The sequence below is a fragment of the Crocodylus siamensis genome, chromosome 1 (genome assembly GCF_052110815.1).
Source record: "Crocodylus siamensis isolate JL-2025a chromosome 1, ASM5211081v1, whole genome shotgun sequence".
In the NCBI taxonomy this organism is placed as follows: Eukaryota; Metazoa; Chordata; order Crocodylia; family Crocodylidae; genus Crocodylus; species Crocodylus siamensis.
Window position 1 is genome coordinate 141,023,429 of NC_143395.1, and position 27,104 is coordinate 141,050,532.

The following is a 27,104-nucleotide window of genomic DNA, read 5'->3' on the forward strand; positions in this document are numbered from 1 at the left end:
CCCAGTCCTTGGCTTTGGCCCCTTCCTTCCCTCGAAGCCGCATCCCCCTTCCCTGTCCCCTCACATCAGGGGTTAAAGCCAGGTACTTCTGCCTCCTTGGCTTGCACATCTTACACTTCTCATCCCATAGCTTAAGTCTATCCCATCCTGTGCTTGGTAGTGACCAGCCCATTATGAGGAACATCCCATTTTCTTTTTAAAATAATGTAGCACTTTAGTGTAAAATGTAGAATCTAAATCATCGAAAATGAGGGCTGGAAGGGACCTCATGAGGTTATCTAGTCTACACCAACCCCCTGCTCAAAGCAGGACATCCCAGCCAAGCCTTTATCTAGCCAGGTCTTGAAAACTTCCAAGGACAGAGATTTCGCTACCTCCCTAGCTAAACTCTTCCAGTGTTTTTCTTAATATTTAACCTAAACTTCCCTTGCTGCAACTTGAGACCATTGATCCTTGTTCTGTCATCTGCCACCACTGAGAACATTTTAGCTCCATCCTCTTTCAACCCTCTCCTTCAGGTAGTTGAAGGCTGCTATTAAATCTCCCCTCAGTCCCCTCTTTTCTAGATTGAGGGAACTGGGCTTATTTAATCTCAACTCAGAAGTCATGTCCCCCAGCCCCCATATCATTTTTGTTGCCCTCCACTGGACTCTCCAATTTGTCTACATCCTTTCTGTAGTGGGGGGCCCAAAACCAGACAATACTCCAGCTGTGGCCTCACCAGTGTAGAATAGAAGGGCAGAATCACTTCCCTGGATCTACTGGCAATGCTCCTACCAATGCATTCCAGGATGCTGTTAGCTTTCTTGGCAATTAGGACACACTGTTGGCTCATATTCAGCTTATTGTCCACTCTAATGTGCAGCACTTGAGTGTTAGTGTAAAATATGTAGCAAGAGGAAATATAAGTGCAGGCCAGATGCACTGGCCTGTTTGCAGAACTAGAAACTGGATATATGCATCCATAAGGGAAATATTCTCCAAGTGCAGAGAAGGGCTGGAAGTAATGAAAGCATAAAGTCAGCAAGCGAGCTAAGGAGATCATTTTCACTTAAACAAGGGTCACACTGACAATTAAACTCCAGACATGAAACTGAAGAGTGAAAGGCCAGCCAGATAGTAGGCAAGATAAATATTACAATTGTCATCAGCATCAAATCTGCAATGATTCCTCTACTAGAGAATGAAAAGTATCCTAAACACTTACGTAGAGACAACTGATTTGCAAGCCAATGGCATTGTCAGGACTGAGCACTGGATGGCTTGACTGAGGAAGACACTACTCTCTCAACCCAACAGAGGTCAACTAATAAGAAAAATATCAGAGCAAGGCTTACTTTTAGACACCTTGTTGCAGAAAGTGAGCACATGGGCTACTTGATAAAGCTTTGCTTTGTTCATTCTTTCTTCACAAGTGAAGATGACTACATTGAGGGGGAAAGAAAAGAGAGAAAGGAAGTGGGAAAGAAAAAGGGAGGGAGAAAAGAGAAAGATAAAAGAGAAATGAGAGAAAAAAGAAGGGGTGGAGGCTAGATAAGCTTTGCTTTACAAGCATGTAAATCTAGGGACATTAAGCAAAATGCTAATTTTAATTATAAACAGGAAAAAAGAATTACTGTTGGATGAGTCATTTCAGATGGACATCCCAACCAAAAATAATGTCATTAACTTCTAGAAAGTTCCTTTTTTAGAAAAGAGTTTCTGGAACCTAAACTTACCTTACAGCTTCAGGAAAAGGTATGAAAGCAGGTATGCTCCTAGAAAGTCATATTTCCAAAAGGCTGTAGCGGATGCAACATGAGAAGTCAAAAAAACCAAGGAGACAAAATGGCACTGATGTGGTGTCACAACTTTATATGCAAGAAACAGCTCTTGGGGTTCTATTAAATGTTATTTAAAAAAAAAAATTGCACATTCCAACATACAAGATGCCACAGCTATTTGTGTTTTCCAGTTTTTCTTTGAGTCACGCTCTTTGGTCTCTTTCTTTTCTTCTTCTGTATTGGGCTGGCTTTTTCACCAGCAAATGAATTGTTGGAATAGCTTTTTGCATTTTTTAATGTGGCACCTGATTTGTGCTTAAGTTCAGGAAAGTTTTTTACACTGTCTGAATTTTTCTGTTGTACTTTTTCCTTCTCAGCACAGCGCTTCACTCTTAGTTTTCTTCCTTTCAGTTCAGAGTTGTTTAGTTTCAGGGCAAGAAGTACAGCATCTGTATTCTATAAAATCAAACACATTAAGATTGATGGTTAACACCTGGATGTTCACTACTTATAAAAACTGGTATTTTTATATACATTTTTCCTAGAAATATTAGGAGATGCCACTGAAATCAACACATGTATTAAACATCATCTCTCTACTGCTTTCAGAAATACTAGCAGACTTGGTTAATAGACAGATGTTACATTTGTATTGGGGAATAAGCCCTTTTCTGACAAAAAGCAAGTATACAGGTATTCAAGCAGTTTGTGGCAGAAACAAAGTAGTGATTGTGTTGCAAACTGCTAGCTCTGTCAACGGATAAATGTGCCTCTCCACAAAGTTTTCTAGCATCATATGTAATACCTGTCCACTGCCTTATGGGTCACTAAGACCTCCCAGTATCTCCTAGTTCCTTGCTCTCCTTTTCCCCAACCAGTCAAAGGGAGGGAGAGGGCCTAACTCCCTGGCAACCTGCCCCATGGTGTATCGTCAGGGCACCCAGTACTGCTGCCCCCTACCCAAGCTCAGAACAAGGGGCCAGGCAGGGGGTGGGTGGCTGGGTGTGCGTGCGTGCCAGGCACTCAGGGGATGCCCCCTGCCCTGTTCTGCCAGTGACTGGGAGAACGGGGCAGGAGGGGCTGTATCCCAGCTGCAGAGCCAGCAGAGCTCCAAGTCTTTTTACTGGTTCAGCTGCCCCATGCCTGGTGTTCTGGCCAGGAGACAGGGCTGCCAAGGCAAGCACTCAAAGAGCCCAGACAGACACAGGAAACAGCATCACCTCCATGGATAAAACACAGGCAAGCCCCAGCATTCTGGCTATGAGCACTGGTTCTTGCAGGGCAGGGAGCAGCAACCAGACCTTTCCCTATTCTACAGGAATGCTGGGAACAGCCTCACTTAGCACTGCCATTTGAGTCCTGGTACTGTTCAGGTGGGGTCTCTGGATTCTTCAGAACTGTTCAAGGAACTGTCTGGAGACATGGAGGGCAGTTCTTACCCCTGCCATCTCTAAAGGCCAAAGAGGGCAGCTCTTCTTGGCAGCCTCTGCTTTTCAACAGCTGTCGGCTGCTCATTGACAGCCTGCCCCCCTCCCCAGTGGGAGAGAGGGCAGGCTGTCAATCATTGGGCTCCCCTAAGGGTACAGAGATCCAAGGAGCAGCCCTCCAGTACCCCCTGACTACAAAGCTCACCTTTGAGGCACCTGTGTGCCTCTCCAGCCACAGGCCTGAAACGCCTGTAACCCTCAACCCAAACGAAGAGTCCCACTGCTTGCTTGTTCAGCTGAGACCGGAGACAGCTGCACATATCTTGTTTTGAGACTCAAGAAATATGGTCACCCTATAGGCTGTATTATATTTATATGCATTATATAGCCTATAATACCTGTAAAAACAAGTCTTCCCTTTCTGTATGCTAAACCTTTGCCTCCTTCAAATGTCTCCTTAAAATTCACTCTGCAGCAGTCTGCAACTACTGTTGTGAACAGCCCTTATTGATTTGTTCTGTGTTCATTCTGAACTCCCCAGAGGAAGGACTTGTCATCTTACCGTTTGGAGAGCGTAGAGGACACTACCATTTAAAATGCTGTACAAGCCAAATGCGTAATTAAAACAGATCCCAATTCTTGGAGAACTAGTGGCCTTCCAAGACACATTATTCTTACCTACCTCAAAAAGAACATAGCCAAAGCCTTTGCCTATGCCAGTATTTCCATCTCGCACAATTCGCACTGCCACTACATTTCCACATTCAGAAAAGTGCTCTCGCACAGCTTCATCTTCGAGGTCTGCAAACAAATGCAATAACAGTCACTGTGAAGTTATAACAATGAAATCAAGGTAGCCTAAGGGCCCCTCTACATGTTACATCTATTCTGCAATTACCCAATTAATTAGGTTGGCTACACATGTAAATTAACTATGGCACCTTAAAAAGGTCCAACCAGCTATAAAGTTTTTGCTGGAAAATGTGTAATAAGTTTATAGATGTTTCTTAACCCAGCTTTAATTTGCACATATAGCCTGTCCCCACAGCTGAGAGACTACAGCTGTTGTAATTTCCCATCTGCAGAGCTACCCCATGGTTGCCAGGACTGAGTCTCACAGCTGGCAGGATTCTCAGCCCTGGCTGTGCTCCATGGCTGTCAGGGCCAAGAATCCCACTGCTGTGAGACTCTCATCCCCAGCAGCTATAGGGCACAGCGGGGACCAAGAGTCCTGCCAGATTCAGCACTCGCAGCTGTGGGCATTTGCTATTCGCTGGTGCAGGGGGATTCCAGGATAGTGATCCTGGGCTCCCCCTATACTGGCAATAAAGCATGATAGGGTCTGATGCTGGATCCCACAAACATGCTCTCTGCCATTGTGACTTATATGGATTGCACATCAGATCCCATCATGCTTTTAACTGCACATGTAGAGGAGCCCTAAGGACTAACCAAAACCCTACAATATTTTAAAGGGGACCATTTTAGTCTGTTCAAATGCGTATGTGCCAGGAAAATACTCATGTATTAAAAAAAAACAGAACAAGTACTTTGACAACTACCAATTAGGAAGCATTTAGAAGCAAGATAAAACCCAATTATTCAAACTCTGGGTTCAGATGTTAGTCTTTTAAATAATTTTACTCTGGTTTTAACAGAGTGAAAAATTAACATTTTTTGCTACATCTGAATAGTTTCTACTTATTCCAGAATGCATTTTTGAGACTCCGCATCAAATGATCCCTTGGCTGGGATGATATAGTTGGGAATGGTCCTACTTTAAGCAGGGGGTTAGACTAGAGGACCTCCCGAGGTCCCTTCCCACCCAAATTTTCTATGAGAGTTTATAATTTATCTGGTACCCCTTACAAGTAAAATATCTTTTGACTGAATAGTGTTACTTGAATAAGGAATGCAGAATCTTATGATGTTGGCAAGGTTTATGGGATTTTCTAATAATCAGTATGTTTATAGGACAAGGAGGTTTAGACCTAAGAAACTCTAGTGCAGGGGTGGGCAAAATGCGGCCCAGGGGCCAGATTCAGCCTGCCAGGCCATTCTATCTGAGCCGCGGGGCCTTTAAAAAAAATTAGAAAATTAATATTAATCTGCCCTGGGCTGCCTGTCACGTGGCCTGTGATGGCTTGCCAAACCTCAGTAAGCGGCCCTCTGCCCAAAATAATTGCCCACCCCTGCTCTAGAGCAGTGGTCTCCAAAGTGGGGTGCGCACAACAATCCATTGGGGTGTGGGAAGAAAATATAAGAACATCTATTTATATAAATATGTATATATTGGGGATGCGTGCTCAAAAATTTTTTACTGATAGGGGTGCGCGAATATAAATATACATATATTAGGGGTACATGCTCAAGAATATTTTTTACTGATAGGGCTGTGTGATCAAAAAAGTTTGGAGACCACTGCTCTAGAGTTGTTACAAAAATCAATGCAAAAGCTAGAATTTAAAGTTAATAAATTACGCTGTATAAACTGAAAGAGATCTCAATTACATTTTAGAATAAGTTAACTGGTTTCATTTATGCATTTTTATTCACTTCCTTAAATCTTAACTAGCAGGTAAAATAATATTACTATCATTAAGGGCATCATTATTTCACAATTGCTGAAGAAATAAAATTACAGCACAAAATGAACATGGCATTCAATCTAAACTCACCATATGAGAGATTTCCCAAGAATATAGACCGTTTATTGTCATGCTAAAGAAAAACAAAACAAAACACATCCCAGTGAGTTACTGGCTTATAGTAAACAAAACAAAACAAAAAAACCTCACTCAATCATGCAGCTTACTTACAGAATTGGCTGCTGATGCAAGGTCAACTCTGATGTGGAATCCTTTGGCAATTTGTGTTCCATTTCTATTTTAGCCATAAAGAAAAACAGGAAAGGCGTTAGAATGTGAACAGAATTGACCAACGAATTAGCAACACACCTTTGGTCACCGAGTTTGAAAGCTGCTTCTCTAATAATGAATTGTTTAAAGAAAAAGATAGGAAAAATTTAGCATAAGGCAAGCAGAAAAGACTAGCCAATTCAAACTTCTCATCTGACAGTTTATAAATCCATCATCACAAAATGTAATGCCATTGCTGAGTAACAAAGTGAGACATACTTTTTTAGAGCTTTGTTGGCAGCACATTCTTCTTTGAAGACCACATAAGCATTAACATACTTCATGTTAGGATGAAGCTTACGTCTGAAGAGAAAGAAAGTTAACTCAAATCATACTTACATGTATGAACATTAAAAAACAAAAAACAAAGAAAAAACAAAAAACACCTCAGCCCCCGAGGTAGAATGTACATAGTAATGACACCAATTCTTTCAAATGCTGTTATAGCCTTAGATTATGATCATAATGACTAGGGCCTGTTTCAAATTGTAATTTCACTTTTTTTGTGAAAAATCATGAAATTAACTGATTTTTATAAAAATGTGATTTGCAATGAAATTCTCTGATGGCTGCTATAGGGTGGGGAAAAGGGAGGGGAGGGGCTGTTTGCTCCTTGGGTAAGAAAAAACTGAGGTGCCAGGGACTGGGGGCAGGCGGGGGAGAGAATACATGCAGGAAGAAGCAAACAGCCCCTCCCCTACCGGTGTTAGAGCCATCTGCCAAGGCAGCCCCCAGGTACCCCCAAGCCCTCCACACTCCAGTTTTTCTGCCTGAAGGAACAAACAGCCCCTCCTCTACCCATCTACCTGTTCCTTTTGAAACCCCTTTCCCCCTCCCCTGGCCTGCCAGGCTTTTGGGCTGGCTGAAGAATGCTTTCCCCAGCCTGCAGCAGACATCAGAGCAAATAGCCCCCCAATCTGGATGCAAAAATGGCAGTCCCCACCACAATCAGGCCACAGTATTAGGAAGCTGGGCCTGCAATTTAAACCAGGCCTTAATAATGATGGTTCAAGCCAAAAGACATTAATCCCCCTTACAGCTGTCTTTTAGGCCTTGGTTCTATAATTTATGGGTCCATCTCCAACTCCCAAAGAAGTCAGTAGTTAAAGATTCTTGGCACTTTGCAGGTTGTTTTTGATGGAGAGAAGAACTGTGGAAAAAAACCCCAAACTAGTAGGAAGTAAGCGTGCTGCCGCAGAAATCACAAAGGGTGTTTATACCTGTGCTCCAGGAAGGGGGAGGAGGGGTGCTTTAGAGTGGCTCCGAGAGCCACTGTAATTCAAGTGCCTGAAGTGTCACGTGTATCAGCGTCCTTGTGCTGAAAAACAGTGGCGGGGGTACTTTAACTAAAAGTCATTGAATGAGCTTTAGTTAAGGTGCCCTGCCAGCATTTTGCCATATGGAAACACTGATACATGTGATGCTGAAGTCTGCTGGAGCATGGTAATGAAATCGACTCTGCCCTGATGTGCTGCATGTATATAGGTGCCCAAAATGCCTATTTTATATACACAATAGAAGACTATAATTTTTTAAAAGCTAAAGGAACAAAAAGGAAGCAAGTCTGACAAGTATAAAAATACAGCTTAAAAAGATTTTTCCTTCAGTAATAAAACATGGAGCTCACAAGTACAACTTACTTTATAGCTGCTAGCTTTTTGGATAAAGTATCCTCTGCTGGAACCTTCAACAGAAAAAAATTCAGAAGCCTTAGTAAGCGTATCAGATTATTTCAAATATTTGTTCTTGTAAAGTGGGGAGGAAACAGAATGGGTTTCATTCTTATCTGGGGTAATACAAAGAGTCTAGAAAACAAACTTTTATAATTGGGAGAAGGTCTGTGAAAGACCTTTAAAATTATTAAGAATGATATTTGGTTGGTTTAGTTTGCTATGTGACCTGCATTCCAGTATGGCAATCTTCAATTAATTTATACTCCACACTGAATTACAATGAAATTCTCTCTTTGCTATTAGTAAACAGTGAAATAATCTTTTAAGAAAAACAAGCACTACAATTTATGAGATATTTGTCTTCCAAAGCAAATGTGCCTTCAGTGCAATCAACTGTTATTATGGGAAAACAATACATATAGAAAGTACAGACTCGCATAGGAACCAAGTGCTAGTCTCAAAATATTTAGAAAAGCAAGGCTTTAACTCAAGAAATACAGGTAGTGAACTTAAAAAAAAAAAAGATATATATGCAAATGGTATAGGCAAGCAAGAGGACAACAAAAGGGAACAGCATACCAAAGAGCGGAAGCGAACTGACTCTATTTGTCCATACTCTTTAAAAACTGATGTCAGCATCTGAACAAAAGAAAAGAAGTTATATGTATTTCAATCCTTTATTGTAGCTAGTCTAAATTACTATGCATTGTATGCAGGGAAAGACTACATTTGCAGTGGGTATGTAACAACTCTACACAGGAAAATTCCAATATTTTTCTGTTAGCTCTTTTCAGGAAATATTTACGATCCAGAAGACAACCATTTGGTCCTTTGACAGAAAAATCACGAGTTTTGTATTATCCAAATCTACCTAAAAATCAGTGGTTTCTAATGCATTCAATTAGCTTTTTGAACTGGCTTAAGTTATTGATAAATTAGAATATTACAACTCCTCTCTTCTACATATTCATAGTATCAGATATTTTGGGCTGTTGCCTTGTATTATCATGGGTTATATTATACTCTCAGATACCTGCATACTGACCTCTCCATTACATCAATGGGAACTATGCCCAAGCATCCAAAGAGAGAATTTAGCACTTAGAAATTAGTGTGAAAATACTGACATCTTCCCCCCTCATTCAAGGGAAAATGTCAACTTAAAAATCTTTTTGAAAATGAATAACTGTTTTAATAATCAGTTTCTGCTAATATCCCCTGTAAATGAGACATTGGGGGGGGGCAATCTTTTTGGCAGGCATGCTGCAAATTATCACTCCCCACTCAAGTGCCACTCCAATCCCCCTCCTCTGCCCAATGTGCTGCTCTCCTTTCTGCTTCTTACTCTATTTGATGCTGTGCTGCCTGTTCCCTCAAACTGAGGGCTCCTTTAAGCCAAGACCTTATTGTGGTTCCTGTAATTTACTAAACACTTTTCATTTACCTGTGTAGTACAGTGGATGGGTAAATTCCCAACAAACACAGTTCTTTTGTTTTTTAACATCTCTGCTTGACTGATTTGTTTTTTCTTATGTTGTTTTACACCAGCTTCCTTTTCTGAACTATCAAGGCTTTTTGTGATGGCATCAGGATTTTGGTTTTTCAGCCTCTTTTTACTATGAATCCATTTCTCTTCCTCTTCATCTGCTTGTTCCAGTGCACACTCTCTACAGCATAAGTAAGAAATAAAACTGGACGATGATGGACTAAAAAGCAAAGCTTTTTCTAAACTGCAAAACAATTCTAGTTCAACTAAAAAAGCATGCCAGTTTAGTACCAAGAAAAAAAAGAAGCTGAGTGGTAAATAAACAAGGTTGTATACATTTAGCAAAAATCATTTGACTGTAACAATGCACAACATGACCACTTACTGCTCAGCTGACCATAATGTTTATTACTACTGTTCAATGCCATCTACTTAGTTGTCCTATGTAAGAGCAATATTTGTATTGGTCATCCTCATGTTTGAAACATACTGGAACTAAAAAAGCAGACTTCATTTTCCTAAGGTAAGATAATATTCAAGTTATTCAAAACAAACCATCCCTCAAAAGTAGAGACAAGATCTAAGGTCACATTACACTTAAGATATAATTAACTAGTTAAACGGGGTAAAAAGCACCCTGTTCAAATTCGCAGATGGCACTAAGATGTGGGGAGAAGTAGGCACGCTAGAAGGGAGGAATAGGCTGCAATAAGACCTGGACAGGTTACAGGGGTGGGCGGATGAGAACAGGATGGGATTCAACACTGACAAGTGCAAGGTGATGCACCTGGGGAGGAAGAACCAGCAGCATACCTACAGGCTGGGAAACGCCCTTCTCATAAGTGCAGAGGCAGAAAAGGATCTTGGAGTCCTCATTGATGCCAAAATGAACATGGGCCACCAATGTAGGGACACAGTCAGGAAGGCTAACTGTACCGTATCATGCATCCACAGATGCATCTCAAGCAGGTCCAAGGAGGTGATCCTCCCCTGTGTGACACTGGTCAAGCCACAGTTGGAGTACTGCATCCAGTTCTGAACACCACACTTCAGGAAAGATGTGGACAACATGGAAAGGGTCCAGAGAAGGGCCACCCACATGATCCAGGGGCAGCAGCACAGGCCCTACAAGGAGAGGCTAAGGGACCTGAACCTGTTCAGCCACCACAAGAGAAGGCTGAGGGGGGATCTGGTGGCCATTTACAAGCTAGTCAGGGGAGACCAGCAGGCACTGGGAGAGTCCCTGTTCCCCTGAGCACTCCCAGGAGTGACAAGAAATAACGGTCACAAGCTGGCAGAGGGTAGATCCAGACTAGATATCAGGGAGGCGCTACTTCACTGTCAGGGTGGCTAGGATCTGGAACCAACTTCCAGGAGAAGTGGTGCTGGCTCCTACCCTGGGGGTCTTTAAGAGGAGGCTAGACGAATACCTTGCCAGGGTCGTTTGACCCCAGTACTCTTTCCTGCCATGGCCTTGATGATCTGCTCAGGTCCCTTCTGACCCTACCAACTATGAAACTACATCTTAAGTAGTGACCTGAACACATGTTCATTCAATTAGTAGCATAATAAAACCAGGAATACATAACAAAATTACACACGTGTAATAACTTTCTTGCTGGTTCTTATCATGCTTTTAATAGAACATGTGGCCAATGCTCCCAGCCCCCGAAGTACACTCCTGTGTGCTCCAGTAATTGGGAGCACCAGTCAACTTTATCAGGGCTCCCAGCCAGGGGAGCACAATGACCTCCCTGACTGGGAGTTCCAATCAGCTGATAGAGCTGCCAGGCACAGGAGCTCAGGGTACCCCACCCATTACTGAGAGCTCCAATCACTGATGGAGCTCCCAGCTGCAGGGGAGCGACATGCGCTCACACACTTTGTAGTTCTGTCAGCAGGCAGGGCTCCCAGCCGTAGGCACAAAGATCGTGATCCTGAGTTCCCTCTGCACCAGCAATCTCATGCTCAATTCCACAATCACACCTCCTGTGCATGTGGCAAGACAGGAAGTGTGATTGTTGGAATCATACATCAGATCCCATCATGCACTCTTTTTAATGTCTGTCAGTGGATTAACAGATGCTGGTCTATCCAAATGGATAACATATACCAAATGTATTGTGCAAAAAAACCCCCAAGTAGTGAAGCAAGCTCTGAAATCTATGGATTATGTGACAAACTGCATAAATGACAGTAGAAACTACCGATAAAAGACATACTATATTGCAGTGTCATAGACCAGATGTAGTGGTAACCTTATCTTCAGGGTGCAAGAATTAAGCAAAGTTTGTACCGAACAGGATAATACAAAGATGGTTCTCTCACAGGAAAGGTAGCACCTAGCTCTCACTTAAATGTAAGGGAAAAGACAAAATAACCAAGCAGAGGCAAAACTGGCTAGTATTGCAGCCTATACAATGGAACACCTGAAGGTTCACTGCTGCTGGGGGAGACATTCAACCCCACACTTTGTTTTTTTGCTACTGATGTGCTGCCCCCACTCCCCCCACCCCAGTTTCGGCATTAAAACAAGGTGACCTCTTCCCCAGCAGCACTGAACATCTAGCTGTGTACTGCTGTCACTTATCTGCCCTCATCAATGCCAGAGCAGAGACAAGAGGGTGGGGTGAAGAATGGGAGAATGATTTCATAGACATTAGGGCTGGAAGGGACCTCAGGAGATCATCGAGTCCAGCCCCCTGCCCAAAGGGCAGGAAGTCAGCTGGGGTCATAGGATCCCAGCAAGATAAGCATCCAATTTACTCTTGAAGGTGTTCAATGTAGGTGCTTGAACCACCTCTGCTGGCAGACTGTTCCAGACCTTGGGGACTCGGACAGTAAAGGAATTCTTCCTGATGTCCAGCCTGAAACGGTCTTGCAGGAGTTTGTGACCGTTTGACCTCCTCCCCTCCCCCCAGGCAGTACCCAAGGTTCGTGCCCCACTCACCCACCCACTGTTATGCTACTGTAACTGAGGACTATTCTGACAAGAGAACATGCCCATTAACGTGAGGCAGACATGCTAAGAGAAGTGCTAGCAAAGGGAGCAGTGTGCTGTTCATTATTCCTTAGGTTTTAGGCCTCTCCCTTGCATAAAGTCAACTGTAGCACAACACCTCATGACAGAGAACTCTTCAACATATGTCTCTGATGGAGGATTCAAGTAGGAAGTTAACATTTCAGACAGCAAAGGGTGTAAGGTATCTTCCCTCAGAGGATTTATGAATTTGAGTGCCTTTTAGGGAATAATGTGTGAAAGTACCCCTACAACAGCAGTCACCTTAAAATCAGAAAAGGAAAATGAACGGTAAAAACAGGATAGATAATTCTATTGTCCTCTGACTTAGCTACACCAATCAGGTTTTAATTTATGTAGCATGGCTGGGTTTCAGGTCTTAATTTAAAAATATGTTTTAGTTACCTGCTTGCCACCTTTTTCTCTGCTATAGAAAGTTCCTTCTTTTTGGGTTTTTTGAGTTTTACATGAGATTCTTGCTTAGTAAGCAAACTCTGATCTTCTGTTGCCCTTTCCACTTCTGCATACTTCCGTTTTTTATTTTCCTTAAAAAAAAAAAAAAAAAAAAGGTTTGAGTGTTTACAAAGACACACGTTTATTTTAACCTGTGCTATAAAACAGGAAAACCATTATATAAACTTCTTTATTTTAGATAAGCATGGAGAGGTCATTCCAATTTTTCCAAAGGTAAGCTCATATAAAAAGAAATCGATCAGCTTTCATCACCCATAAAATGCAGCTACCTCCATCTGGGAGGACCCAAGAACAATACAGCCCAGGGTTTTAAAAGACCATGCAGCTGTTGAGTCAGCTCATGAAGGATTTAAAGCTATTTCAGATTACACAGCTGTAACATTAGGGCATTTTACACTCTTCTAAGGGATATTAATTTATTTTTTCCACATGCTGTTAGAATTTTTCCAATTAATAAGGATATTTTGGTTTCAGAAGTAATTTGAAAGAAGAAATATCAGAAGTCCTTTTGTTACTTTCTTGGCTTCTGCCTAAGAAAAGGCTTCATTTTTCTTTAACAGCAAGAAAAAGGTGCAGATCAAAGTAATTCAAACAGGATGCACTGGAAGCCAATTGTAAGGGTTTGCTGGACTGCTTCCTAAGATGCCCATTTAGGATAGCAGAGAAGTAGATGATTAAACTGTTCCAACAGCAAGTCAGATTTAGCAACTATTATCCACCCTCCACACTACTGGAAATGGTGCTTTCACGAAGATGATGTGCTCACTGGATAAGAATGTGATGCGAGATGTTTTTCCTTGGATTGAATCTTACAGGCATGTAGGTAATTTTAGGGCATTCATCAGGGTTATTTATGGAATGGTTAGGTACAAGTAAGAGATTACTGAAGTCTTTCATCCTATACCGATTGGTAGCAAGAAGGGGGGAAAAAAAGAGCCATGTTGACTTAAGTCTATCACAAAACTGCTTAAATAATATTGATGAAGTCAACAATATTGCAAAAGCCTCTTTGTTCTGCAAAGAAATGACAATCGTAACATGTGTCATGATATTTAGGGCTTATTATGGTACAGCTGCGTGTTTTCTTAAAAGCCTTTTTAATGTCAACTGATTTCTCTCACTTTGCACATGACCACACAACAAATAATAACAATACTGGTAAACATAAAAGAGTGTCAATATATTGTACATCTGAACATTAGTCAGATGTACAATAAAAAAATCTGAACAGAGTGATTGTTTTAAAGGGAAAAGACCACAATATCACAAATGAAGACAAAACTAACACACAGACAATGCTAGCTTAGCTTGCCACACCCAAAACAATTAATGTACACTTTGGGATGCAGTTTTGGAAAGAAATACTTAGAACCACTGTAATTTACTGCATTGTGTATATAGTTTCATAGATTCATAGATTTCTAGGGTTGGAAGGGACCTGGTAGATCATCAGGTCCAACCCCGTGCTCCAGGTTAAGTAACCCCAGCCAGATGCCTGGCTAATCTCTTCTTGAACACCTCCAAAGTAGGGGAAAGCACTGCCTCCCTCAGAAGCCCATTCCATATTTTGGCAACCGTTACCATAACGAGGAAGCGTAGTGTACTTCCTTTGATTAGTTAGTTAAATGTCCCGGGTAATGTGGGGCTCTTGCAGGACGCCATGGGAAACTTGGTCGTCACACCGGACAGCAAAGCTAACATGTTTAACGATTTCTTTGCCTCCGTCTTCCCGAGTAAGGACCAGAACAGCCACCTCCCTGCTGGGCCCCTCTCAGGCCCCAGGGGAGGCACACCTGGGCCACGGGTTAGCGAGGATTTAGTTAAGGAGCTTCTGGAGGGGTTGGACATATTCAAGTCAGCCAGCCCGGATGATCTCCACCCTAGAGTTCTAAAGGAACTGGCCGAGGTCATTGCAAGTCCCCTGGCACAGCTTTACGAGCACTCATGGTGCTCTGGTGAGGTACCGGAGGACTGGAAGAGGGCCAACGTGGTCCCCATCTTCAAAAAAGACAGGAAGGAGGACCCAGGAAATATAGGCTGGTTAGTCTCACCTCGATCCTAGGCAAGCTGTTCGAGAAAATTATGCTGGCACACATCCAGGAGGGGCCAGCAGGGGACTGCATGCTTAGGGGCAACCAACACGGGTTCATCAGTGGCAGGTCCTGTCAGACCAACCTGGTGGCCTTTTACGATCAGATCACCAGATCATTAGATGCAGGGGTAGCAGTGGATATAGTCTTCCTGGACTTCCAGAAGGCTTTTGACACGGTCTCTCACCCCGTTCTCATTAAGAAAGTGGGGGGTTGTGGTGTAGACACCCAGTCAAATGGGTCGCCAACTGGCTGAAGGGCTGCACCCAGAGAGTGGTAGTGGATGGGTCCTTCTCAACCTGGAAGGACGTGGGCAGTGGGGTTCCGCAGGGCTCGGTCCTTGGGCCCGCACTGTTCAACATCTTCATCAGCGATTTGGACGAGGGGGTAAAAAGCACCCTGTTCAAATTTGCTGATGACACTAAGATGTGAGGGGACGTGGGCACACTGGAAGGATGCAACAGGCTACAATCAGACCTTGACAGGTTACAAGGGTGGGCGGATGAGAATAGGATGGGCTTCAACACAGAGAAGTGCAAGGTGATGCACCTCAGGAGGAACAACCAGCACCATACCTACAGGTTAGGTAACTCCCCTCTTGTCAGCACGGAGGTGGAAAAGGATCTTGGGGTCATCACTGACTCCAAGATGAACATGGGCTGGCAGTGTGGAGAGGCAGTTAGGAAGGCCAACCGCACCTTGGCATGCATCCACAGATGCATCTCGAGCAGGTCCAAAGAGCTGATCCTTCCCCTCTATGCAGCACTGGTCAGGCCGCAGCTGGAGTATTGCGTCCAGTTCTGGGCGCCACACTTCAAGAGGGATGTCGACAGCATGGAGAGGGTCCAGAGAAGGGCCACTCGTATGATCAGGGGACAACAGGGCAGGCCCTATGAGAAGAAGCTGCGGGACCTGAGCCTGTTCAGCCTCCACAAGAGAAGGCTGAGGGGGGATCTTGTGGCCTGTTATAAACTAGTCAGGGGGGATCAGCAGGCATTGGGGAAGTCCCTGTTCCCCCAAGCACTGCCAAGAGCGACCAGGAATAACAGTCACAAGCTGGCAGAGGGTAGGTTTAGGCTAGATATCAGGAGGCGCTACTTCACGGTCAGGGCGGCTAGGGTCTGGAACCAACTTCCAGGAGAAGTGGTGCAGGCTCCTATTCTGGGGGTGTTTAGGAGGTTAGATGAACATCTTGCTGGGGTCATTTGACCCCAGTACTCTTTCCTGCCATGGCAGGGGGTCGGACTAGATGATCTGTTCAGGTCCCTTCGAACCCTAGAAACTATGAAACTGCTCTGATTTTTTTTTTTTTTTTTTTTATATGGGTTTAATATTTATTCCTCTTACAAAACTTCACAAGAAATTCCTCTTCCTCCAAATCTGAAAGCTTTTTTCTTTCCTTTTTTTAAATAACTTTGTTTTGAAAGCAGTATTACAAGTAAACTTATCCTGACAACTTAACTGCTACTTTTCAGCAGAGAATATGTAGCCAACAGCCAGTTCAAGAAAACAAGACATGATTTACTTTAGAAAGCTCTAATAGTAACATCTAAAGTCTACTGAGTTTGTCCAATGTAATTTTGAATCTTTATTTGATTCAACACACAACATTTTTAAAAGGATAATCAGTCTGCAAGCACCTTACATGAAGCAAGATATTGTGCCAGGCTGATGTCATAAGTATCCATTTCCTTCCCCACCATCATCAGATGAACAGGTGACAAGCAGAAAGGTAGTCTGCCTAAGTTCAACAACTCAACTACAATGCCTTATAGGTCTGTACTTGTTAAGCAGCAAGTTCAATCTTTTAAAATTCTCTTTATGTCTTTTATAGAACTGAAATGAATAAAATCATTTAAGTAAGTTCTATAGTAGTCTGTAAGTCATTACTGAGGAAGTGGAATGATACCACAAAACATAAGTATGCTAGCCATTTGAACAATAAAGTGAGGAAAAAGGACAGTAGTACAACTAGATATAACCAATCGCAGTGATTCTCAACCTTTCCTGTGATTCAAGTCACCTTTACCTAAACTCAAGGCACCCCTTGAATATGCCAGCTTTAGTTTTCACTCATTTTTTGACAACAGAAAAATAAGAAGCAATTTTTTTTCTTGAAGGAAGCCCACAACAGGTCAGAACATTTATAATACTATGGATTCCTATTTTAAATTTCTGAGTTTGTCTTGCAAATTGTGTTTCTACACCAAACAATGCTAGTTGTGCATGGCACCCCACAGCACCCTTGAAAGAAACTCAAGGGCCCTGACTGAGAATCACTCTCACATGACATAGTAGGCTCATAGGCATAAGGTTGAATGCAAATCTTCTATTAGCCTAGTAACTATAAATATAGGAGATACTGGGCATGTCTACACATTCATTAACATGCTTTTGCTAATCCGCATTCAATTTAGTTCCTACATTGTGAGGTACTAAAATAAGGCGTATTAATAAAAGCACAAGGTTTTTGTGACACTTTAATGCACATTTACATAGGCTAATGCACATTAAAGCACACGTGTAGATATGCCCACTGTTAGCCACATGCATGAAAGCCAGGAGTATTTACCAGTAAGCAAGCTCCAGAGGAGTGTCTTTGCTGTTATACAGTGTTGGAGCAATGTACCTAGTCTGGGATAATCTGGGATTTATGCAAGAGATGAGGATTTTTGTGGATGATATTTTTATACCAACCATGCAATTACTTCAATACAAGTTAGACAAGCTTCATCAGGTCCCCTGATGAAGAATGCCGTGCATTCAAAAGCTAGTCTAAACTTCATCCCAACCATGCAGGGGATCAAAGAGAGATCACCAACAGAAATCCTTGCTTTAGGCATTATATCTTATCTCTTTTTTGTGTGCAGTATTCCATTAGGTTTGGGGGGGGGGGGGGGACAAAACGTGATGAGGTAGTTACATGAGAGCCCCATGTTTCACCTCACAGCCCATGTATGCCTTAATCCCCTCACAGGAAGCAGCCATTCCCTCCTTTTGGCTCCCAGGTGAATTCATTTTGTAACATGGCTTTTATTTTCACATTCCTCAGCAGATCAGGAGCACACACTCAACCACTTGAAAACAGGCAGTTTGCACCCAGTGCGCCTCTACGTTTTCAACAGAATCCTTCTGACCTACAGAGGCTAAAACCAGAGCAACTCCCTGCAACAGAGAGTCATCTGTCTATTCACAATGAAGCAGTCAGAGCACTAACTTACTCTTGGCACAGCAACAAACACTGGCTTTATTTCTGGGGCAGCGAAGAGATGCGAGAGAGGCTCTGCTCCGCCAGCTGCAGGCTTCTTTGGAAGCAAACTGTTGGCCACTTGCCCCACCACATAGTCTTCCAGGGATGCAGGGGCTTCCGGTCTCTTGCCCTCCTTGCTAAAAGAGGAGGAGACAGAAAAATTTGTGGTTTGCTGCCACCTGACACAGTGGAGAATTTCTAGTTTCATAGGAATGTTTTGCACTTTGTCGGCCAGGCTTTTGGGAGCACAAGAAGATGGGCGCAGTTGGCCGAATCCAGCTGTGAAAGCACTGAAACCTACTGGGGATAACAGGCACGGTCCCAAGCTCCCAAGCCAGGAAACTTCAAAACTCTGGCCAGTGCCTTGACATCAACTGCCTACACAGCAGCCCACCCCCCTAGCTTCTGAAGCCGTTAGGGAGACCTAGTGCAGGAACCGTGTTCCCTCCCGGCCATCGTAGGCGCAAACAATACTCCCCCTTCCACCGCTCCCGTCTCGAAGCCGAGGCTTCGCCCCAGCGCAGAAAGCATGTCCCCTCCCGGCCCCCATAGGCTCAAACAGCAGGCCCCGGCTGGCCCTCCCCCCGGGCCCCACCTCAAGACCTAGGCACCCTTGGGCACAGGGCCCGGGGGGATTCCAACGGGGCGGCGCTCACCCTGCTCCCCGCGAAGCCTTCTCCGCGCGTGGCGCCTTCATGCCAGCTCCTGGGGCTCGAGACGTTCGGCACGGAGCAACTGCTTCCGGTATACGTCACTTCCGGCGCTCCACAAAAAACTGCCTCGCTCACCCCGCGTTCTTATACGCGAGCGCAAGGGGCTCGCCCCGCGCGCCCCGCCCCCGGGGGGGGTGGCCGCTCCCCCCTCAAATTGAACAGGTCCCATTGGACATGTAAACCCCACCCGGTTGGGTACCCGATGCAGTGACTTGCTTTTGACAATCATGGCTCCAGTTGCATGGGCTGTGAAGAGCGCGGTGGGGTGCTCGTACAACCCCAGGCCCTGCAGCCTCTCCCCACATTCCGCTCATGTTGAGCAGATTCTTTTTGGTATTGGTTGGTGGAACCGGAGCGTGCTCCGTCCACTCCATGCATTGACCTGGTATTGCAGTGCTTCCAGGACCGGTGCAAAAAAAACACAAAACTCCCGGTGTAACAATTCATTTCGAAGCTCTGGTCCAGCACACCACCACCCCCACCCCAGCTCCCTGCAGGAAGCTGCCGTGCCAGTGCTGCCCAACTTGGGGCGCTGGGAACGGCTCTGGGCGTTTTCTGCTGTGCAAAACAGCAAGCCTGGAAAACAAGAGCTAGCAGCCCCCAGGCCAAGACAACAAACACCCTCCTAGAGCAATGGTCGCGGTAGGCAGGGCTACCTCAGCCTTGGGCACCAGCCAAACTGCTTGCAAGGCCCTGCAACCTAGTGTCTGGCAGATACTGAAAGGCCTCAAATTCAGGTGCCTGAGGGATTTGACCAGCTTTAGGCCCTTGGGTCAGGGGTTAGCAGCCTACAGCTGAGGGAGTGATGTTAACTTGGCTCAGGAATAGTCTGTGGCCCTGCTGCAGCCAGGGAATCACCTGCATGGCTGGGTTGGAAGCCCAGGCCTACCATAGAAACAGTGATGCTTTGGCCCCACCACCCCCAAGGGCTGCCAACCCCTGCCCTATCCAGGCCCAAAGGAACCATATAGGTTTAAGTGCTAGCAGGGCCGGATTAACCCTTTAGGGAGCCATAGGCAAACAAACTCATGGGCCCCAGACCTGTTGAGCTCCACCCTTCCCACCCCCCAAACCTGGTGCTGCCACCCATGGGGAATGGGGCTTGGAGCTGCTGCTAGGAAGCAGCTGTCGTGGCAGTGAGGCCAGTGGAGGGGAGGGGCCCTATGCACGTGCCTAGTTTGCCTATGCGTTAATCAGGCCCTGGTGCCGAGATGCAGTGTTTGGAGCCTGGGAAGAGGGAAGTGTGGTGAAACAATTCAGAAAGCCCAAAGCGTTTTGGAGCCAGCTCGTAGCTCCAAAACATCACCACACAGAAGCTGCAACTCCTGACTTGCACTGCACGTTGGACACCTCTGTGCAACTGCAGTTCAGAAGCCCTGATAGCAACTCCTGAGGACAGGTGCTCAAGGAAGAAGGGAAGTAGTGATGATGCCCCCACCTTTGGTCCAGTTAACCTAATGGTTGAAGCACATGCTCAGCAAGAGGGATAAATGAAATCCAGACCCTCGTCAGCCTGAGGTGGTTCAAAGCCCCAGTTCCCATTTTCCAGGAGACAGTACTAGCCAGCAGGATTTAAGATGGGGCCAGTGAAAGCACCCCTCTCACTGAAGCCACTATCTAACCAGAGTGCAAGAATTACTTGGCCTCAAGGAAAGCAGCTGTTAGGGAGACCTTTTTACCTCCTCTACCCCATCACATCCCAGGCCAGATCCAAATGCACATTTGGTAGTGGGGTGAGTAGCATTAGGGAGCCACAAGGATTGATGCAGCTGTTACTCGCCAAAAGAGGTCACCTGTGAGGCTCTGTACCCTGGATTTCAGTAGCAGACCCCACCACAAGTTTCCAGCACCTCTAGGAATTCCTTGGGCTGAATGATATGGCTCCAAGGGCCCTATTTCTGACAGCCCTGCTTTAAAATATGGTTTTGCTGTGAAAAAAATGGAACATTCTTACTTAGAGTCTCCTTGCTGATATCTGCATTAGATGGCATGGCTTCCTGCAATGCTATTCAAGCTCTTAATGGCTAGGGACACAAATTACACATGGACTGTGGACAAATTACCACTGGACTTCGTTAAGTCCAGAAACTAGTTTAAACCTGTAACAGAACAGAAACTCAGTGCGCATAAACCAGTTTTAAAATGGCTGAAACTTCTTCCTGGTTTAAGTTATATCAGTCCCAAGCATCCCAGCATACTTTGCAGCCCTGTGCTGTGCTGTCTGCTCCAGAAAGCAGGTCTAGCCCCACCTCCGTGCTCCCTAGCTGGAGGATTGAGGGCTGGCTGACAAAGGGCTGGCAAGCCTGGGTAGGAATGCAGCCCAGACTGCAAGAGAACCCCAGCTGGGGTTTGGAGCCAGGGAGGGGAGTTAAATACCTCTTCCCCCACTCAGACTTACTGGACTGTGACTGTGGACTACAAATTCTAAAGGCACCTGGAAGCAGGAAGAGCAAGTGATGAGCAATCCTACAGATTCCTGCTGCTGTGATTGCAGACTACAAATCCCAGAGACCTGGAGAGGCAGCAGGAAGAGGAAGCAAACTCACAGTCAATGCTGGCTACATGCCAGAGAGCCGTGCTCTAGTGCCCCCCTGGCTTTTGCCCTGTGGCACTGCAGGCATGTATCTGCATTTCCTGAATCAAAGGTAAATGTCTGTTCACTTGTTTCAATTTAATCTCTGCAGTTTAGACTGACCCGCAAAGACTGAATCAATTCGGCATCAGGCTTTTTAACCGTCTTTACTTAATGGACATATCCTGCCACTTTCAGACATGTGACTTCTAATAGCCTTTTCTCCACTTCCAAGTGAAAAGGAAAATCCGTATTAACAAGGAAGCTTCCCAACCCCCTTCCCCCACCCCTGAGAAGTCTTATTTATCTTAGAAGTCTGGATTGGAAAGCAGCTAGTGAGACGTTATTAAAAACTTACCTTCTCACAGAGGCTCTTAACCTTTTCAGGGTCAGGGCACCCACCTGTCTACCTCTTTTGAATGTGGTGGCAACTTCAGGCTGAAAACCACTGTTGGTGTTGCCTCAACTTACCTCACTGCTTCTCAACACAGTTCTGATGCCTCCAGGTAAAAGTGCCTTGTGACTGCTGCACAACCAGCCTAACAAAGGCTGTGGCACATGCAAACACCCCTGCCACATTAAGGCCTCTGATCAGCCTAAAGTGGGCTAGGTAGGAGCTGCTTTGTGCTGTGTAGCCCCTTCCCAGCCTAAGCCCCCCACATACCCTCCTCCTGGAAGAGACGTGGGTGAAACAGTCCCACACTCTTCTGTTTTCTGGGGAGAACAGGACTGGGAAAGACTGCTGCATCAGCCAGCTCTCAGCTTCTTTAGGGCTGTCAGAGCCATAACGCAGCAGAAGTGCACACAGGGCAGTTTTAGCTGGCCATTCCCACCATACTCCCCAGTTGAGAACCACTGGGTTATCATTTGCACTTGCTCTCGCACACAAAAACCTAAGCATGCACTGCTTCAAAAGGATACCACTTGCCCTGCTTACTGTGGCAAAGGCTAACATTAAAGCAAATGGGAGGGTCTATTTAGATTAAGGACTGACTGAAGACAGAGGGATTTGGTCAAAGGGGCAGATGCAGAAGTATACTCCAGAAGTTCACTTTTCCTTCAGTTCTCCCCAATAAAATCAATGCTAGTTACATGTGTTAACTGAAGGCAAAAGTGAACCCTAAGGCTAGGGACAGAAGTTACACAAACTGGGTTAAGTGATCAGAAACTGGTTAAAACCTGTAATGGAACAGCAGCTCAGTGCACATAAACCAGTTTCAAAATGGCTGATACTGGTTTAAGATAAACCTGGTTGAATATAGTATCAAACTTAACTGATTTGGGTCAAACCAGTTCATGAAACTTCTGTCCCAGACCCCTTCCTGGTCCAAATTAAATCCCAGTCCCCCAGCTTGCTTTGCAGCCCTGGGCTGGGCTGTCTGGTCCAGAGAGCAGGGCTGGCTGCCCCCATGCTCCCTAGCTGGAGCAGTGAGGGCTGGCTGACAAAAGGATGAGGGGCTGGAGGGGGGCAGGGAGAGGGCAAGCCCAGCTGGGGATGCAGCCCAGTCTACGGGGGGGCGGGGGGGGCTACTTCCCCCTCCCTCAAAAACCCCAGCTGGGGTTTGGGGCCAAGGAGGGGGGTTAAACACCCCACCCCTTTGCCTGCTCAAACTTACTGCTGGCTCCAACTCTGAACTACAAGTCCCAGAGGCACCTGGAAGCAGGACCAGGAAGTGATGAGCAACCGTGCAGAGTCCTGCTTCTGTAATTATGGACTGCAAATCCCAGAGACCTCTGGGGCAGCAGGAAAAGGAAGTGAACACACTGCCAGAGAGCCAAGTACCCTCCAGCTTCTGGCCTGAGCCACTGCAGATATGTGGCTGCATTTCATGAATCAAAGGTCTGTTTGTTTCTGTTTCAATTTAATCTGTGCAATTTAAACCAACTAAACTAGGACAGCACAATGCTATTAATAAATACTCAAGATGCATTAAATCACTGATTAAATGCTTGTTTTCCAACAGTGTCTTTGAACATCTATCAACTTGGATAGCTGTTCAAACTGATACGGAACAATATTTTGGTTGGGTGAATTAACTGTTTACATGGGGACCAAATTCAGGACTGGTGTAAGCAGTGCAACTCCAGTAATTCCACTGGTGGTCCAGTTTCACCAGATCTGAACTTGGCCAATAGATATTAGAGGTCAGCAAATACTTTAAGCAACTTTTCTTTCACATTTTCAAGCAGATCAAAATTTAGTCTTCAGCTAAAACTGTGAAACCTTATGATGTCAATGAGCCAAATTCACTATAATGGCATAGCAGACCTACATGAAATACTGGACAAAATTGCGTCAAATCAAAAGAAAATTTGACTCAACATATTTTTAAATTATCCCTTATATACATATTACAATGTATTCAAAATAATTTCCTGGCTGATTCTACAAACTGGGTGTCATTTAAATGAACAAACTAAGGTTAATTTAATTAAACTGTTAGAAACAAAATCAGGGATTCACAAACTATGGCATTTTATTTCAGAGGCCTTTGCTTACATTTGTACAATATATTACATAATTCTCCATTTTCTGCAGAACCTAATATATATTTTATAGCTTTTTTCTATAAGCTTCTCCTTCCGTGTTTGTCAACAAATTTTTACAGTCCTGTACAAATCTGAATACTTTGAAACCATTTTCAATAAAATCAGTTACCTTAAGCACACACTACGAAGACTGAAAATGCTTTTCTTAGAAAAGTCAAATGTAAAGGATTCTGACACTCTAGCATCTACAAACAAAATGCTTTGAAATTCTTACATGTTGTATTGCCAGAAAACAAAGAAAAAACATGCCAGCCCCCATTTCCCCCAGCCAAAAGAAGTACACAGAACTACAATTAAAACAGTAAAACAATCTGTACAATAAAGTACTGTGTATTAACAGTGCCAGGTATTAAATAGCTTGAATGAACACTTCCGCAATATACAAATGTCTTACAAAGGTGTATAATTAACAGGAGAGAGCTTGGGATTCATACAACATAAAATCGATACAAGTGACAACAGTTGGAGTTGGTTTTGGAATTTTGTACAAGGCATTGTTTTAAAAATTAATGTCTACCACTCAGTTAGCTATTTATATTAAAAACAACTATCTTTTTGTGGCAGTGTTCACATCAGCAACCACAAATTACATTAACGCACTGTACTCCTTCCTGAAGTCCTCTCAGTTGCAGCTCATAATAAAATAAGCCTTACAAATGAAATATTTGTTGCTTTAAAGGGAAAAGAAACATTTACAAGAAAACACAAAAATATAACTGTTATAATCCATTATGAATAAATATACACTTTAAACTGGCTAAATACAATCTTTATACATTGTTTTAGATTTAATACAGTTTGTTAGCCATTTTCTTCCTTTTTCATAATGTATTTTATCAAAATTAAAAAAAAATACTGATTCATAGAAAAATGGCAAAGTACAGTAGTAGTTCCATTCCAATTAATGGGTTATTAAAACCCAGAGTAACCTATTTTGCCTAATTCAAACCTGTAAACATTAGTCAGTCTTTTTAAAGAAAATCCTCATATTTGGTTATCAGGACTGATGTCAAACATCCTACTAAACTGCAGGTTTTGAATTTAATACATGTGCTTGACTTATACAATTAAAGCCACGATAAGGTGACTTAGCAGTTAAAAAACAATTAGCTTGTACAAATGAAAATAGGTTCCATATTTGTCATAAATAAATGGAAAAATATCAAATGTTCCAGCTTTAACAAAATACCAGGGAATACACATACAGTAAGCCATAATGCATTCTTTAGGCCCACCCAACAACTGTATGCTTACTGTACTGTCTCTACAGGCAGTGAGCAGCCCCCCTTTGCCACAGTGGAAGGCCTTCGAGTCACTAGACTTACAATTCCCAGACAAGTTGGAAACAATTATTGCTTGAGGAAAAGCAGTTTGTTGTACTTTTTCTTCATAAAAGTGCACTTAAGTGCAAAGTCAGCTTGTCAAGAAACAATTTTTAAATACAAAATAGTGCTTGTCTGAATGTTGTGCCACCGTGCAGTATAAAAAAGTGGCCCTCAGCAGCCATTAAGTGCAAAGTGCTTTGGCAAGTCCTGCTGTCACCTGCACTCAACTGACATTCCGTTTTGTGAAGAACTTGACATAGATGGTTCTGCTAAAGTTAACATAACTGCAGCTGTAATGGAACTAGAGGAAGGTGAGGAAGATGATGATGTAGTAGCAGCACCTATGAGAGGAAAACATGAACAAGGGGTTAAATAAATATACAAAAATCAAGTAAAACATTCTGCATGTCCATTAGAACCCTTCAAAGACTCTCAAAACATTTTAAAACATTAGAGAAGCACCATCAGCTTGAAATCTACTCTATTAACGTAGTAAATCAGTTAGAAACTTTTATCTGCCAAGTCCCCATGCCAGTTTTTGCATCTTTGCAATTATGTTTGTGTCAACAAGAGTGTAGAGAACCAGTCACAAGCCAGTGGTTTGGGGGTTAATTTTATCCACTGACTCCAGCAACTGTTACCAGTTCATTCTTTTCTAGTTCCAATTAGTTTTTTGTTGCCATGTGAACCATCTGGACAAATGGGGAAACTGAGTATGCATGGTCCTTTTCATTCTATTCCAAGCAAAGTAAACAAATGAAAAAACAGCAACAACGTTCTACTCAGTGGGTGCATCTATACAAGCAGTTAGCACGTAGCAATATAATCTGATGGAGTTCTCACCAACGTTTTTTTCTTCTGGGCGCATAATTTACGTATGGACCCAGGACCGCAGCACACTGGGCCAGGGCAGAGCAGCCCCAGTCTGGCAGGGGAGCTAGGGATTTAGCCTGCCAACCCAGGGCTGCTCTGGCTCTGACTCAACGTGCTGCACAGGGGCTGGCTGGGACACAAAGGTGCAACAGTGCGGGGCTAGCTGGCAGGCACCCTCATGCCCCAGCCAGCCCTGGTCACATGCATTTTGGTGCACACAACTGCTCTGCTGTAGAATAGTATCTAACCTACAGCAGAGTTAATTTAGTGCACCCTAATGGGCACACATGTAGACAGAGATCACAGAATCATAGAAGTAGGATCGGAAGGGACCTTATAGATCTTCAAGTCCGACCCCCTGCCTGGGCAGGAGAAAAAAAACTGGACTCAAATGATCGCAGCTAAGTAGGCATCAAGCCTCCTCTTAAAGACCCCCAGGGTAGGAGCCAGCACCACTTCCCTTGGTGCTGGCTCCTACCCTGAGCATCCTTCCCAGAGATGCTTTACTGTGGAGCCAATTAGTCTACTCCACAGTAAAGCACACATGTACATGCACCCAGTATTTTCAGCAATAGGCATCTTAGCTATTACTTAAAACAATAGTAGGTAAACATTTCAAAGAAGAGTGATTTCACTTGTTGGTATCTCTCCCTTTCAAGATTATTAATGAGGTGTAATGCCTATGCTAATAAGAAAGATGCTGTCTGGTAGTTAGCATCATGGTATTTTTTCAGTCAGCTAGGAAAAAACAGTTTTATAGTAAATTATGCTACTTTTTACTTAAAGACAATTTAGCTAGATATAACCTATGATCTTTCATATAGGTTTTAATAACAGAAAACTGGTTTAATAATCCTTTTTAAGAGGTAGATCCTGCCTATAAAGCCAAAAAAATTGAATTATTTTCTTATACTTCATTAACAACAACTGATGGATGTCCAAAGTGCGCTTTGTGGGGTCATTGAAGATTG

General features: G+C 43.9%; 2 protein-coding genes across 4 annotated transcripts in view; both read right to left on the reverse strand.

Moving 5' to 3' along the window:
- Positions 1-1,837: 1,837 nt before the first annotated feature.
- RBM34 (RNA binding motif protein 34) lies at positions 1,838-18,876 on the reverse strand. The gene is made up of 11 exons (XM_090044395.1): positions 18,757-18,876; positions 18,072-18,237; positions 12,692-12,831; positions 9,226-9,448; positions 8,361-8,420; positions 7,749-7,792; positions 6,328-6,411; positions 6,010-6,073; positions 5,869-5,911; positions 3,873-3,991; positions 1,838-2,219 (listed from the first exon to the last, which is right to left on the reverse strand). The coding sequence occupies exons 1-11, from the start codon at positions 18,795-18,797 to the stop codon at positions 1,938-1,940; spliced, it is 1,266 nt and encodes a 421-aa protein (XP_089900521.1). The 5' UTR covers positions 18,798-18,876; the 3' UTR covers positions 1,838-1,937.
- A 4,961-nt stretch (positions 18,877-23,837) lies between these two features.
- The window catches only part of ARID4B (AT-rich interaction domain 4B), a 150,289-nt gene continuing 147,022 nt past the window's right edge, over positions 23,838-27,104 (reverse strand). For all 3 annotated transcript variants that reach the window (XM_090044428.1, XM_090044420.1, XM_090044411.1), the window contains one exon: positions 23,838-25,601. In XM_090044428.1, the coding sequence (XP_089900554.1) occupies positions 25,474-25,601 (128 nt within the window). In that variant the 3' untranslated portion in view covers positions 23,838-25,473. The remainder of the gene's footprint in view (positions 25,602-27,104) is intronic.

Coding starts and splice junctions, on each gene's coding strand:
- RBM34 (XM_090044395.1), bottom strand. CDS start 18,797: ATGAAGGCGCCACGCGCGGAGAAGGCTTCGCGGGGAGCAGG. Junction 6,412..7,748: donor AAAAAGCTAGCAGCTATAAA/GTAAGTTGTACT, acceptor CTTTCTCTTCAG/ACGTAAGCTTCATCCTAACA. Junction 5,912..6,009: donor TTGCATCAGCAGCCAATTCT/GTAAGTAAGCTG, acceptor GTTTTTCTTTAG/CATGACAATAAACGGTCTAT.